At 39.7% G+C, this 16,038-nt stretch overlaps 1 protein-coding gene across 2 annotated transcripts in view; it reads right to left on the reverse strand.

Annotated features, from left to right (window-relative positions):
* DROSHA (drosha ribonuclease III) overlaps positions 1 to 16,038 on the reverse strand; it is a 651,577-nt gene that overhangs the window by 29,054 nt on the left and 606,485 nt on the right. For both annotated transcript variants that reach the window (XM_073630893.1, XM_073630892.1), the window contains exons 28-29: positions 1,251 to 1,333; positions 403 to 506 (exon numbers count right to left, since the gene is read on the reverse strand). In XM_073630893.1, the coding sequence (XP_073486994.1) occupies positions 403 to 506; positions 1,251 to 1,333 (187 nt within the window). The remainder of the gene's footprint in view (positions 1 to 402; positions 507 to 1,250; positions 1,334 to 16,038) is intronic.

Genomic DNA, 16,038 nt, shown 5'->3' on the forward strand with positions numbered 1-16,038 from the left:
GTTTTGAATGAAATTCATTCTCAACTTAATCGGTAAATCTGTTTCAGACCTGTGTAAGTCTATCTCAGTGGGCCCAAGACTGCAGGAACTGGAAATGCAAATACAAAAAAAAAAAAAAAAAGTAAAAAAAGTGCGCATTTTGCAGAGAAGCATCCTGATTTGCTTATAATTTGCTTGAGAATGTCCTTTTGTGAATGTTGTGCAAGTCATTACAATATGGTATAGAAAGAAAAGGAAAAATTATCCATAAAACTTAAAGACAAAGTTTTGTACAGATTTAGTGTCCTGAGAATATTAATCAGACTTATTATAAGAACATTGTGCACTGTCCAGTGAGTAAACATAATTTAATGTTATCATTTGTACGTGCACCCTTGGAAGCAATTACAAAACAGGTCTTACTTGTACAGAGGAATATCTGGCTCCTTTCCTTCTGTTCTCAGAGTCAAGCAGCATTGCTGAAGTTGAGATTTAGGATCATTCCAGTCTTGATTTAGAATAAACTCCTGTACACCAGACAGAACAGAAAAATCATTCGCCTCTAAATAGTGTTTGATAGACGCTTACAAAAACAATGCAGGAGGCAGTAAGAATCACTTGGTCAAATGTATCGGAACAATAATCTTTTGTTATTCAGCCCTGCAAAACCCTAGATAGCATCAATCAGAGTCTGGATAGGAGAACTCCCTTCCAAACAAGTTTTGATTAATCTACTTTGTCAAACTCTTCTGCGCTTCTGATGACTGACTATTCTATGTGTGGACTACACAAGTACCTAAACTCACTCAGAGATGCCCCTCGAGCAGGCTATCTTTATTGAAAAGTGATTTCCCAGTTACTTATTGACACCCCGAGGGTATCTGAAGAATGTTATCTTTTCCTTGCCGATCCATCTTCGCAAAATACATCTACAGGCTTTAAATGGAAATGCAGTTTTGGGTCAGTAGATTTCCTGTACGCACTGACATTTAACTCTTTTGGGTGTGGAAGAAACTGTATTTATGACTCCTTTATCAGGGGGTCTGAAAGAGGAACTGTCTATGTTGATCAAATCAACCAATTGTGTTTTTGAATTAATAAATTAACTTGTACTAGAAACATAACAGAATAATGAAATTAGCTATTGCTATAGGCAATACAGACATGGTTCTTTCAGACACTGATAACATGATATTTTGGCTTAAAGTTTTCGGACACATTTAGATAAACAGAGACTACAGAAAATAATCACTATATTAAGTGTCATTTACCTTTAGTCGCGGGAAGAAGCACACATTCATAAAAGTGTGAACGTATTCCAAGTCCTTATCGATATAAAGTGCCGCAATAAATGCTACAGGTAAAACACATAGGTTAAAACTCTACATACCGCTAGCTATAAAAAGCAAAAAAAGAAAAAAAAAAAACACATGTTGGTCACATTTTTAAAGATGAAATTAAGTAGTTGGGGCACTGAGTGGTTCTAGATGCTCGAACGCTAAAAGCAAATGCCAGGCAGTTAAGAGAATGGAGCAGGTTGGTGAAAGGAAAAATGGAAGCACTTATTTTTTCCGACACAGAAATGCATTGTAATATTAAATATTTATGGAAGAGCCACCAATGCACCTCTAGTCCGAAAAGACAGAATTGTTCATTACACAGCACGGTCTAATTATTTTTATACTATTTTCTTCCACTTCAGATGGTGACAGGAGAACACTCTGCTACATGAACATACATTTTTTTTACTGCTAATAGTTGACAGAAGTTTTTGTTTCACTTTGTAGCCGCAATATATTACTACAGAGACTTTAGTATACGCTCCTTAGTTGGCAAGCTATTGCTTATCAATGAGTCCAAAAGCAAACAATGATATTGGTCTTCATGTAGGACTAAATGACATATTGTTTCAACCTATTTCCCAGCTAAATATGCACAATTGTATCATCTGATTATGGATACCTACAGGACCATTTAAAAACACTGGTGGGCCCAGGGCAGACATCCAATAGATGGGCACCCATCCCATCTTGTTTTTATTTCTACAGCGCAACTAAGCCTGATAATACTGAATATAGAGGCAGAGGAGCTACAAGCTCCAACCTGAGTTTATATCTCCTCCTTTACCATAGTGTGGGCAGGACGAGAGTTTAGGAAAAGCACTAATTTATATCATATGGGGTGTTCATTTTTTTTTTCAGTTATGGAGAGATTGGAGAAGGAATGAAACCATGTTGGGGTTTTATTGCTATCTGGGGCTCTGTTAAAAAGATTTATTCCCTTAAAGGATACAATTTTTTTTGTTCCAATAGTTTTTATTACTTTTTCAAAACAGCATACAGAACATTATGCCCAGATATTCATCAGAAGATTGTTGAGACAGGGATGCAATATACATCGTGCTCGGTGGCTCTTATCACATACATAATAACAAAACCCATTAAGAAAGGTTATATTATGGCCAGAGGGGCTTCCTAGTCTCCCAATAGCATCCCTCAAAACCAAAAAGTCCCCCCTCCCCTCCCTCCATCATTATGGTATAGCTGAACCATCGTCTAAAAACTGACGGAGCAGAAAAACCAATAACAAACATAAAAAAGGCAGAGATTAGATAGAGTAGAACAGAGAGGAATGGGTCCCCTGGGTCCCAGCCTCCTGTCACAAATAACCCAGCTTTCAGTGAGCTTGGAGATAAGCAAACCAAGGTTTCAAGACTCTCTCAAACCTAGCTTGCCTATCTTGTCTTATACTGGCCAGTTTTTCTGCCAGTTTTTCGTTGATCATAAAATCCAGGACACCTTGTGTTTCACCAAGGTAACGTTGATTACAGGATATTTCCATGCACGGGCTATGGTTATTTTAGCTGCTAGGAGAATAAAAAATATGAGAGATCATATATGTCTGGGGATCGCCTCCGATAAGTCATTAAACAACCCTGTTTTGGCCTCTCCAGGTAGATTTTGTCCAGTCACTCAGTAGATTAGGTTGAATATTCTGATCCAAAAACATCGGACCTTTGGGCAAGACCACCGGACATGATACATATTTCCTTCCTGTCTGCACCCCCTGAAACAAAGGGGTGAAGTACCAGGGTATAGTCTAGCTAGCCTTGTAGGAACAAGGTACCAACGCGCTAGCACCTTACAGTTTGCCTCTATCCATGAGGTGTTGAGTTTGCCTTTGTGCACCATGGTCGACCATTTTGTCCACACCTCCTCTTCCACTATTTCCCCCAGGTCTGATTCCCAAGTCATTTAGTAGGAAGGTTTGTTACCCTGATTATTGAATAGGGTATATAAGTCTGTTATCTCTCCCTGTGATTCAGGACCTCGTATACAGTGGTTTTCAAAAAGGGTCCTAGTGGTTTTATCCACCTGATTTTTCAACAAGGTTTTCATGAAATATAATTGGTACAGGCGATAAGTCTCTGTGGGGGGCATTTGTAAGGTTTCCTTAAAATAGTCGGGTCGTCTTATCCCCCCATTATCTATAAAGTGAGCAATTCTGTAAAAACCCTTGTTGATCCACCACGTGAATTGGGTGATCTGTTGGCCTGGTAGGAAGTGAGGGTTACTGAAAAGTGGGGCTTCTGGTAAATGGGGGGATTTTAAAGGGTGTATCCTACACGCTGTGTCCCACAGATGCAAAGAGTGGGATAAAGACGGGCTCAACACTGCCCGATGCAGTAGCCACATTAGAAGATCCAGTGGAATGGTTATGACTGTCTTGCTCCTCTAGTTGGAACCAATCTGGTCTGTATCCTTCAGCAAAAATGTGATAGAATTGGACCAGTTGTCTATAATATTGCAAGAAATGTGGGACACCTAGCCCCCCTCGCCATTTGGACCTGTATAGGGTAGAACGGGCCACCCGGCAACCACCCTTATTCCAGATAAATTTATATACAGGGGGTACGGAAAGTATTCAGACCCCCTTAAATTTTTCACTCTTTGTTATATTGCATCCATTTGCTAAAATCATTTAAGTTCATTTTTTTCCTCATTAATGTACACACAGCACCCCATATTGACAGAAAATCACAGAATTGTTGACATTTTTGCAGATTTATTAAAAAAGAAAAACTGAAATATCACATGGTCCTAAGTATTCAGACACTTTGCTGTGACAGTCAGAGCTCAGAGACAGAATTGTGGCAAGGCACAGATCTGGCCAAGGTTACAAAAAAATTCTGCTGCACGTAAGGTTCCTAAGAGCACAGTGGCCTCCATAATCCTTAAATGGAAGACGTTTGGGATGACCAGAACTCTTCCTAGAGCTGGCCATTCCGCCAAACTGAGCTATCGGGGGAGAAGAGCCTTGGTGAGAGAGGCAAAGAAGAACCCAAAGAACACTGTGGCTGAGCTCCAGAGATGCAGTCGGGAGATGGGAGAAAGTTGTAAAAAGTCAACCATCACTGCAGCCCTCCACCAGTCGGGCCTTTACGGCAGAGTGACCCGACGGAAGCCTCTCCTCAGTGCAAGACACATGAAAGCCCACATGGTGTTTGCTAAAAAAAAAAAAAAACACCTGAAGGACGAAGAAGATGGTGAGAAATAAGATTCTCTGGTCTGATGAGACCAAGACAGAACTTTTTGGCCTTAATTCTAAGTGGTATGTGTGGAGAAAACCAGGCACTGCTCATCACCTGTCCAATACAGTCCCAACAGTGAAGCATGGTGGTGGCAGCATCATGCTGTGGGGGTGTTTTTCAGCTGCATGGACAGGACGACTGGTTGCAATCGAGGGAAAGATGAATGCGGCCAAGTACAGGTATATCCTTGACGAAAACCTTCTGCAGAGTGCTCAGGACCTCAGACTGGGCCAAAGGTTTACCTTCCAACAAGACAATGACCCTAAGCACACAGCTAAAATAATGAAGGAGTGGCTTCGCAACAACTCCGTGACTGTTCTTGAATGGCCCAGCCAGAGCCCTGACTTAAACCCAATTGAGCATCTCTGGAGAGACCTAAAAATGGCTGTCCACCAACGTTTACCATCCAACCTGACAGAACTGGAGAGGATCTGCAAGGAGGAATGGCAGAGGATCCCCAAATCCAGGTGTGAAAAACTTGTTGCATCTTTCCCAAAAAGACTCAAGGCTCAAGACTGATGTCAACAGTTCTGTGTTTTTCTGTCAATATGGGGTGCTGTGTGTACATTAATGAGGAAAAAAATGAACTTAAATGATTTTAGCAAATGGCTGCAATATAACAAGGAGTGAAACATTTAAGGGGGTCTGAATACTTTCCATCCCCACTGTATCAGGGACTGTAACTGCCGGAGGAAAACAGAAGGGACTGGTATCGTAAGAGATCCAAAATAATATAGAATGCGGGGGAGAACCATCATCTTGACGGCCGCTATTCTACCCATCCAGGAAAGATCATGGTTTTGCCAGGTCTGCAGTTCATGTTTTGTAGCATCATATAAAGGAGCGTAGTTTGTCCGAAATAGTGTGGCGATGTCAGAGGTCAGTTTAACCCCAAGATACGGTAGCTCTTGTGTACACCATTTAAAGGAGAAGGATTGCTGTATTGAATTTAAGACCCCATCCGGGATGTTTATACTGAGAGCTTCCGATTTGAGCCGATTGACTTTTAATCCAGAGATAGCTCCAAAGGCAGATAGCAGGGCAAATAAATTGGGTAAGGTCGGGACAGGGTCCGATATGAATAGCAGCATGTCATTGGCAAAAAGGCCACATTTATGCATTTTGCCACCGCTTTCAATGCCATGAATATTGGGATTGGATCTAATAGCCATCGCCAATGTCTCAATAGCAATTACGAAGAGGGGAAAGAGGACACCCCTGCCTAGTTCCTCTCTGGATGTGCCAAGGGTCTGATGTACGACCATACCCAATAATGTTAGCCAAAGGAGTTGAGTATGAAGCTCCTTTTAGAGTAAGAAATTTTAGTCCACAGTTCCATTTCCTTAGGATATGAAACAGAAAAGGCCAGGATATAGAGTCAAAGGCCTTGTGAAGGTCCAATGACAAGAGCATGCCCCGTCTATCAGCCGCCCCATCCCAGCTAGATCGCAAGATGGAGTTCAGATCTATCGCTGGTATAATCTGCTCTGCGGTCTGTCTCCCTGGTACAAACCCAACCTGGTCAATGTGAATATATTGTGATAGAAAGTTATTGAATCGATTCCAGTATATGTTGGTCAGGAGTTTTAGCTCATTATTGATCAGGGATATTGGGCGGTAGTTGGCTACATCTGTATGGTCCTTGTCCGGCTTAGGTATTAAACATATATTAGCTCTGTTATAGTCTGCATCAAGGTCCACACCGTTCCGTATCGCCATAAGGAACTGGAGGAGGTGGGGTGCTGAGTTGCAAATATGCCATGGAGAAGCCATCCGGCCCTGGAGTCCTAGAGGTCTTAGGTTTAATGCCGCGTAGACACGATCGGATATGCCGCCAGCAAAACTCCGATGAGAGCTTTTTGTCGGTAAATGCGACTGTGTGTATGCTCCATCGGTCTTTTGCTGGCGGAATTACAGCCAGCAAAAGATTGAGAGCAGGTTCTCTATTTTTCGGTCGGGAAAAGTTCCTATCCGAAAATGCATTAGTCTGTATGCAATTTGGATATGCAAAAAAAATCATGCATGCTCGGAAACAATTTGACGCATGCTCGGAAGCATTGAACTTCATTTTCTCGGCTCGTCGTCGTGTTGTACGTCACCGCGTTCTTGACGGTCGAAAGTTCAAAGAACTTTTGTGTGACCGTGTGTATGGAAGGCAAGCTTGAGTGGAATTCCGTCGGAAAAATCATCCAAGTTTTTCTAACGGAAATTCCAATCGTGTGTTTAGTGCATTAGCATGTTTGATCATCTCTAATACTTCTGCTATAGTGATCTCCTTCTCCAAAATTTCCCGATGGGAGTCTAAGAGAGAAGGGAGAGAAAGAAAATTGTCTATGGCTCCAGGTCATGCATTCTCCTGTTTACCATACAGCGAAGAATAATATTTGTGGAATAAATCCATTACCGTCTGTGGATTCTGTGTCAGAGTGCCATTCGCACGTCTAAATTTAGGGAGTACTGTTCTGTGGAATCTAGGCGTCAGATTATGGTGCCTGGTTTATCCTTGAATGTGTAAAAGGAGACTTGAGTCCATCTAAGATTCCGGGATACAATTTTTAAAGTATTACTAAACCCAGGACCCTGCATTCACTATATCTGGTCTTCCACAGTACACAGAACATGGAAATGCAATTATTTTACTAAGTATAAACTGCTAAATACCTTTTCTCATCAGCAGTATATAGCAGTCTTGTGACTTCTATTAGTGTCTGGCCCAGCACTGGTTAAAGCTTGTAGGAGGAGTTTTTATTCTCCTCAGATTATCCTATGAGGCTGCAGGACCCCTGACCCTCTGTCTGAACAGTGTTGATTTGCCCTGTGCTGATCACATGCACTCTCTAGCATGTGCAGGAGATAAATTTGGGACGACTGTGGAAGAAGGGGAGGATTGGAGAAGACAGGATCAAACACCTTTTTTTACACAATGCGCAGGATTAGCCCCTTAGGTTCCACAGTGGGTATAACAAGCAAGCTTTACTGCATATACAAACTTATTTTACTATTGTGGGAAGGCTTAAACCCCTACGGTTTGTGACCTTATTGCAGATTTTTCCTCCCTATTTGATGAAACTTGTCACCAGGACAGGTAGAGCCCATTCAAACTGTTGTGTTGCAACAATTTGAAATGTATTAATGCATGACATATGCCTTAATGTGGTGCCATTCGTTAGGAATATCACCCTAAAATAACACCATGTGCATGCATTGGTGTGTTGTAAGTTTCTGTCAGTCAGTCATCTGATGCTGCTGAATCAGAGGTACTGTAATAAAATTAAAATGCCATGTAATGTATGGTTTTATACCTCCAACTTGTTCCACCATCATGGGCTTTAATGTGACATCATTTGTAATGTGTAATCTTACAGTGATTCCAACACATTTTGATGCTTTCAGTGTCCGTAACAGTTGTTTTTGTCAGCATGCAGTTTATGCTCTAATAGTATGTGTGTGGAGCACATGGAGGTAGGTTTCAGGCATAAACTGAAAACCCGCTCACAGTTTTTCAAAGTGCAATATAAATGTGTGCATATTAATGCGAATATCAGTTGTTATCTAAAAAACAAGGATATGAGGTGGAGAAGCTTAAAATTTATTGGGGCATACATAAAGGCTAAAGAGCTTATAGTCTCATGGGGTATTCGAGTGTGATAAAAAAAAGCTGGAAGTCGGTTAGCTTATAAAGAGAGATATTTAAAGTGGCTCATATGCCACCCTCTCAACAATCACAATTGGCTACAATGAGCCATGCTTTTAAGTGTGATCAGGTTGTTTATGACTCCAGCAACGCCTCTAAATATGCAAATCCAAGCATGTCAAAAGAACACCGCTCTGAAGATTTAGGGCTAGGCTATGTGACTGCTAGGCTATGTGACTGATTTTAGTTGCACCAGTAATACAAAATAGGTTGCATAAATGTATGCGTATTAATTCTAGAATTATTTTTTATTTTTTTTGCATTTAGAAGTAGCACTAAAAGCCAAAACAAATTTATTGCAATGCTCTACTGCTGACGAAAAATGGTAAGACAGTATATGAGGAGACAGTAAATGGATGGGCTTATCAATCTGCTGCATTTCCTTTACAATCCAATGGCAGACTTAAAGCAGGTACATGATCCATCTTTATTGCTTAACTGCAACAGGGAAATGTGCTGCTTGGCAGGGCTGTATGGTCATAAATACAAATTTCTTTTGCAGGTAAAATATCGACAGTGGATATAAAAAGTCTACACACCCTTGTCAAAATTTCAGGTTTCTGTGATGTAAAAAAATGAGACAAAGATAAATCATTTCAGAATTTTTTCCACCTTTAATGTGACCTATAAACTGTACAACTCAGTTGAACAACAAACTGAAATCTTTTATGTTGAGGGAAGTAAAAATAAAAAACTAAAATAATATGTTTGCATAAGTGTGCACACCCTTAAACTAATAGTTTTTTGAAGCACCTTTTGCTTTTATTACAGCACTCAGTCTTTTTAGGTATGAATCTATCAGCATGGCACATCTTGACTTGGCAATATTTGTCCACTCTTCTTTGCAGAAACACTCCAAATCTGTCAGTTTGCGAGGGCATCTCCTGTGCACAGCCCTCTTCAGATCACCCCACAGATTTTCAATCAGATTCAGGTCTGGGCCATTCCAAAACTTAAATCTTTTTCTGTTTAAGCCATTCTTTTGGTGATTTGGAAGTATGCTTTGGGTCGTTGACTGGTATTTGGAACTGTTCATAATTCCCTCTACCTTGACTAAGGCCCCTGTTCCAGCTGAAAAAAAACAGCCCCAAAGCATGCTGCCACCACCATGCTTCACAGTGGGTATGGTGTTCTTTTGGTGATGTGCAGTGTTGTTTTTTTGCCAAACATATCTGGGAATTATGGCCAAAAATTTCAACCTTGGTTTCATCAGACCATAACACATTTTCCCACATGCTTTTGGGAGACTTCAGATGTGTTTTTGCAAAATTTAGCCAGGCTTGGATGTTGTTCTTCATCAGAAAAAGTTTCTGTCTTGCCACTCTACCCCATAGCCCAGACATATGAAGAATACAAGAGATTTTTTGTCACATGTACCACAAAGCCAGTACTTGACTGATATTCTTGCAGCTCCTTTAACCCCTTGCCGACCAGCGGACGACGATATACATCGACACAATGGCACGGCTGGGCAAATGGGCGTACAGGTACGTCCCCTTTAAGATGCGGCATTGTGGGCACGCCGCATGCTCTGTGACCGCGGGTCCCACGGACTCGATGTCTGCCGGGTGCCTGGTAATTGTGTCACGGAGCAGAAGAACGGGGAGATGCCTATGTAAACAAGGCATTTCCCCGTTCTGCCTAGTTACATGACAGAGATCACTGCTCCATGTCTTCGGGAGCAGTGATCGCTGTCATGTGAGTAGTAACCCATCCCCCCACAGTTAGAATCACTTCCTAGGACACACAATCCCTTGATCGCCCCCTAGTGTTTAACCCCCTTCCTGCCAGTGTCATTTACACAGTAATCAGTGCATTTTTATAGCACTGATCGCTGTATAAATGACAATGGTCCCAAAATAGTGTCAAAAGTGTCCGATGTGTCTGCCATGTCACAGTCATGATAAAAATTGCAGATTGCCGCCATTACTACTAAAAAAAAAAAAAATAAACAAAAATGCCATAAAACTATCACCTATTTTGTAGACACTATAACTTTTGCGCAAACCAATCAATATACGCTTATTGCAATTTTTTTTACCAAAAATATGTAGAAGAATACATATCGGCCTAAACTGAGGAAAAAAATATTTTTTTTATAGATTTTTGGGGATATTTATTATAGCAAAAAGTAAAAAATATTGCTTTTTTTTCAAAAGTGTCGCTCTTTTTTTGTTTATAGCGCAAAAAATAAAAACCGCAGAGGTGATCAAATAACAACAAAAGAAAGCTCTATTTGTGGGGAAAAAAGGACGTCAATTTTGTTTGGGTGCAACGTCACACAGTTGTCAGTTAAAGCGACACAGTGCTGAATCGCAAAAAGTGCTCTGATCAGGAAGGGTGTAAAAATCTTCCAGGGCTGAAGTGGTTAATGTTGCTGTAGGCCTCTTGGCAGCCTTCCTGACCAGTTTTCTTCTCGTCTTTTCATCAATTTTGGAGGGATGTCCAGTTTTTGGTAAAGTCAATGTGCCATATTTTCTACAATTGATGATGACTGTCTTCACTGTGTTCCATGGTATATCTAATACCTTGGTACCCGTCTCCTTTTAATAATGAGATCCCTCTGATGCTTTGGAAGCTCTCTGCGGACCATGGCTTTTGTTTGTTGTAGGATGCCACTAAGAAAATGTCAGGAAAGACCTGCTAGAACAGCTGAACTTTATTTGGGGCTAATCAGAGGCACTTTAAATAAAGACAGGTGTGTACTGACTCCTATTTAACATCAGTTTGAATGTGATTGCTTAATTCTGAACACAGCTACTTCCCCAGTTATAAGAGGGTGTGCACACTTACTTTAGTTCTTTAGTTTTTACTCCTCCCCCCTAAAAGATTTCAGTTTGTTTTGCGATTGATTTGTACAGTTTATAGACTACATTAAAGGTTGAAGAAGTTCAGAAATTATTAATCTGTGTCTCATTTTTTTTACATCACAGAAACCTGAAAATTTAACAGGGGTGTGTAGACTTTTTATATCAACTGTATCTTATCTATCTCTCTCAATGGCATGTCTAGCTTTGACTGAATTCACAAGCCCCTAAGTGCTGTGTTGTTCAATCCAGTTGTTTGTCCTTTAGCACTTTACTGCATACTGTTCCACAACTGACAATAATATTAACTATGCACTCTATGTTCACCTTAAGTAGTCATTATGACAGAGTATGAGTATTCTCCACTAACCTCTGATCGCATTACACTACTAACATCTATGTGTCTTAACTATTTCAGTAACCCCAAATATCATAACTACATTAGAAGAAAACATTCATAAAATAAATTAGCTGCAATAGACTAAGGAAATAGATGCGTTAAACACCACTAGAGATGCATTATGCTATAATGTAATCATTTTAATCTAACAAAGCCTGTCCTGGAATCATTTGATGGACTCAATAGGACCCAGTCAATTACAAACCAAATACGGTTTAACAAAAGTCAGCAGTTCGCTTATTAATATTGGAAGCAGAGTAACTCAGATGTTTTTTTTTAAATTCCAGACCACTGCTTGAGCATGGAATGTAAAATATGGGCAAGTCTATAATTTTTATCCCCAGAACCACATTTTACAAAAGGAAGGAAATACAAATTAATTATATCCTGCAAAACCCGTCCTGTGATCTGTCCAATGTAACTAAATTAAAAAATAACAACATTAAGTAAAAGGGAAGCTTCTTTAAGAAAAAGACCCAAAACATATAACTGCTCCAAAATGTGATATGCAAGTAAAACAAGCATAATAATAATAAAAGATTTTCAATTGTAATTTTCATGTACCTTTTCATTTACATTTTAAAACCGACTTTAATGTTTTGTTGTTAACACACAAAACATAAGGCAGTAAAAGTATATTTTACACTAAAATATATTGATACCATGGCAAAACAAAAATAATGAAAATGTGTGCAATGTAAATTAACTAAGATACTAAAAAGATTTGTATTTAAAACCAAATATCAATGTTCTAATCCCGATTGTAGCTAGGTCACCAGTTACTATAGTGTCTAAAATCTGTCTTTTATCAAACCTATGATAGCTAAAGCTATGAAACCCAGCTGAACTTCCAAATCACATACAGCAAATATAAGCAGTTTGCAGTTTTACAGTGACTGCATTAACTACGACATGGCATCATATTAGGGACATACAGCAATTGTGTCCACTGCACACGTGAAAGAAAACAGCCTGCCTTTGGAAATGGTTTCCAACACAAACCAAATTTTAGAGGATGAGGTTTAATATGCTAGATATTCAGTAAGACAGAAATGATACATTTAGCTGAACATCAAATTTCAGAGATTTCTGGAGGTGTGTTTATTCTGGTCAAAAGGCTTGAAATGTACTTCCAACACTTCTGCTTTGCTAGACATATGAGATCTGAACATGTACATCATAAGGCTGGTTGACAAATTCTTTACTTCTTTGTTGAGTTTGCAAATACTGTTCAGTAAATAAAAGTTTTTTGTTTATCTAATTAGAGTGGGTGAGTTTGGTAAATGCATCCCTACACTGTTGTATGCTTACCTTAAAGCATGGGTGCTCAACCTGTGGCCCTCCAGCTTTTGGGGAACTACAAGTCCCATCATGCCTCTGCCTTTAGGAGTCATGCATGTAACTGTCAGCAACTAGCAATGCCTCATGGGACTTGTAGTTCCGCAACAGCTGGAGGGCCACAGGTTGGGCACCCATGCCTTAAAGAATAACTCTCATAGATAAAATAAATGTAATTTCTCCAGGAGCCCAAGTGCCTACAGCACTTGGTCCTGTTCTGATTGGTTGCTCCTTTGTCCCCTAAACACAACTCTTAATACTGGATCTATCCCATTCTAAAGCCCAAATTATGGGCAATCCTGTGGGGGAGGTACAGTCAGCACAGAGCCCCAGCCTCCCTCTCTCTAGGTCATCTGTCACTATTCTAAGCGAACAATCAGCCCGCTTATTCATTCATACAACCCTAATTCCAAAGAAGCTTTGGATGCTGTTTAAAATCTACATAAAAACAGAATGCAATAATTTGCAAACCTCTTAAACTCGTTTTATTTACAGTAGCCAATTGAAAACATATCAATGTTTAAACTGAGAAAATGTACCATTTTAGGAAAAGAAAAAAAAAAAAAAAAAAAGATAATTTTGAAATTGACGGCAGCAGCACATGTCAAAAAAGTTGGGACAAGGCAAAAAAAAGCTGGAAAAGTAAGTGCTACTAACAAGGAAGAGCTGGAAGAACATTTTCATCACTGCATTCTATTTTTATGTAGATTTTACACAGCGTTGGGGATGTAGTAGAAAATAATAATTTCGAGCTGCGAATCTGTTTAATGTATCTTCCGGTATTCTGTATGTGTACAAGCTGCTGCAGACAGATCACACAGAGCTGCAGCTCTGAACAATCGTTTACTAATATAACTAAACAAGCAGCACTGATTGTTCAATCATAATAGTGACAGATCACTCAGCACTGTGGCTCTGTGAGTTTATCTGTGGCTGCTTTTACATATACACAGCAGCAGCCAATGGATCACACAAAACTGCAGCGCTGTGTGATTTTTCACTTTTATGAATGAACATGTATAACACATCCAATCAGCAATGTTGATTCATTAATGAAGCTGAAAGATTACACAACACTGTGACACTTTGTAATCTATCTGCCAGGGATGTTTATTTACAAGCTGCCACAGACAGACGCACAGCACTGTAGGATGTGTAATCTTTTGTGAATGGCAGCGCTGGTCTCAAGAGTGACCCCTGCAGCCAAAGCTGTCACTCAAAAATCTGTTATGTCAGATGGATGAAAGCAAAATGTTTGACCACAATGATTAAGCAATTGTGGGGCAGATTAGTGCCTTGTCCCCTCTGGGAGATCAAATAAAATGTAAAAAGTTGTAAGGAAAAGTGTATTTCCACTTTTGCAGCTAAATTGGGATAGCTCCTACTATGTATTTGTTAGAGGTTTCCTTGTACATAGTAGATATAAAAAAATATTTAAAAACTGCTGCTTACATTTTTTAGCATGTTTTACTTGCTTAAACTATCTCTCCTGCTTCCCTGTCTGTACTGTGCTGGTAGATTTCATTATCAGTTGTAAACTAGATTCCTTACAAAGGATTAAATATCTTGGGGCTTGGATTAAGCATTGTTTGTTAGGGTTTGTTCATACGTAAGCTTGGAGGGAGATAAGACCCTGCAGTTGACCCGGGTTATTTACCGCCCCCCCCCCCCCCCCCAAACTGCTAACCCCTTTAGTTGCAGAGACAGCCACTTGCTGCAGCCACAATGCTTTTCTTCACAGCTGGGCAGGAATTACACCCCCTTCCTGCAAAGCGCCTGCTGAACAAAAGTCATTTAAGCAAATGGGGCTGCCCTGCAAGCACCACACCACCAAATGGGATGCAGGAGGTTGTGGCTCACTAGTGTGTGGATCAAGGGGTTAAAGCAGATGGGGAGGTGGCGACACGATGCCTCCTCGCTGTCTGTCAGATGCTCCCTGAATAGCGATCTTAATGCCAGCACAAGGGTTAATAAGCCCTTAGTAGGGGAAAACTGGCTCTGTCCCCAATTTGTCCTTCGGAAATTGTTCAGAATAGCTTGATAACTAGAAAAGTTTAAAAAAAATATTTTGTCAAAAATTTTAGGCATGTTGTGTGAATGAAAACAAACATATACTGGGGGGGTTCTCAAATTTGACTTTAAAGTCTATTTGCTCTTTTGCAATAAATTTTGAGAAGCTCCCACTATATGTTTCTTCTGTGTCACCTTTCACACAGCATATCTAAAATGATTTTTTTTAAATATATATTTTTCCTTTGTAGTTGTTTCTTTGAAGGTTTATACATAATACTGCAAGTTTTTCTGAACAATTTCAAAGTGCAATAAGAGAGACATTCTGAAAGAAAGTGCATTAGAATACAATTTACGACCCAAGGCCTTAGACGTTTACCCTTTGTTAGGACAGTGTGCACATCTAGCTTACAATGGATAATAAGATCTGCCACACAGTACAAACAGGGTTAATTATGGTATCCATTATGGTAAACTTCATGCCCCCTTCCTAACATTACATAGAAGGGGAAAGCATTTTAGGCAAGTAAAAAAGTTAAGCACCAGTTTTTGAATATTTTTATGCAATATAAAGTTTTGCAATGTGAATGGTATTCTGCACCAAACAAAGCTGGCATGATCCAAATTTGTCTGCAAAGGTGGAAATACACTTTACCGTTGCAAATATTTGGAATGTATGGTTGAGTTCTCCCTTGGAGAATAAAAAAATATCTTATATACCTTTTGAATGATTAATGAGAGTGATTTGGAATATAATAGCAGGTTACTACTGAACTGTCTATGATGTAATTATGTGTTTTCTCAGGTTTGTATGTTTTTGAAAAACAAAACAAAAAAATAAAAAACAAAAAACAAACACATCATAAACAAATTTATAAAAAAATCTATGAAATGTATTGTGAAAACTGTGGGATTGATTTACTAAGTCTGGAGTGCAAAATCTGGTGCAGCTCTGTATAGAAACAGTTTTTTTTTTTTTAAATAAAGATCCGGTTCCTTTAAAGCAGTGCTTGCCCTGTGTAATTTGGTCCCCTGTATCACCTGAAATACCTGGCTGATTCTACCAGTTTCTGCCCTCCCCTATGTACTTTGACCACAATATATCAGGGTTATGGAGCCCTGACACTGTTGTCAGCGTACGCGCCTCCATCAGTCGCAGCCTTGCTCTGTGTCTCCTGTCTCTTCTCCCCCCTCCCTTTTCTGTCTGTCTGCTCTGTGT

The sequence above is a fragment of the Aquarana catesbeiana genome, linkage group LG05, assembly GCF_042186555.1.
Source record: "Aquarana catesbeiana isolate 2022-GZ linkage group LG05, ASM4218655v1, whole genome shotgun sequence".
NCBI lineage: Eukaryota > Metazoa > Chordata > Amphibia > Anura > Ranidae > Aquarana > Aquarana catesbeiana.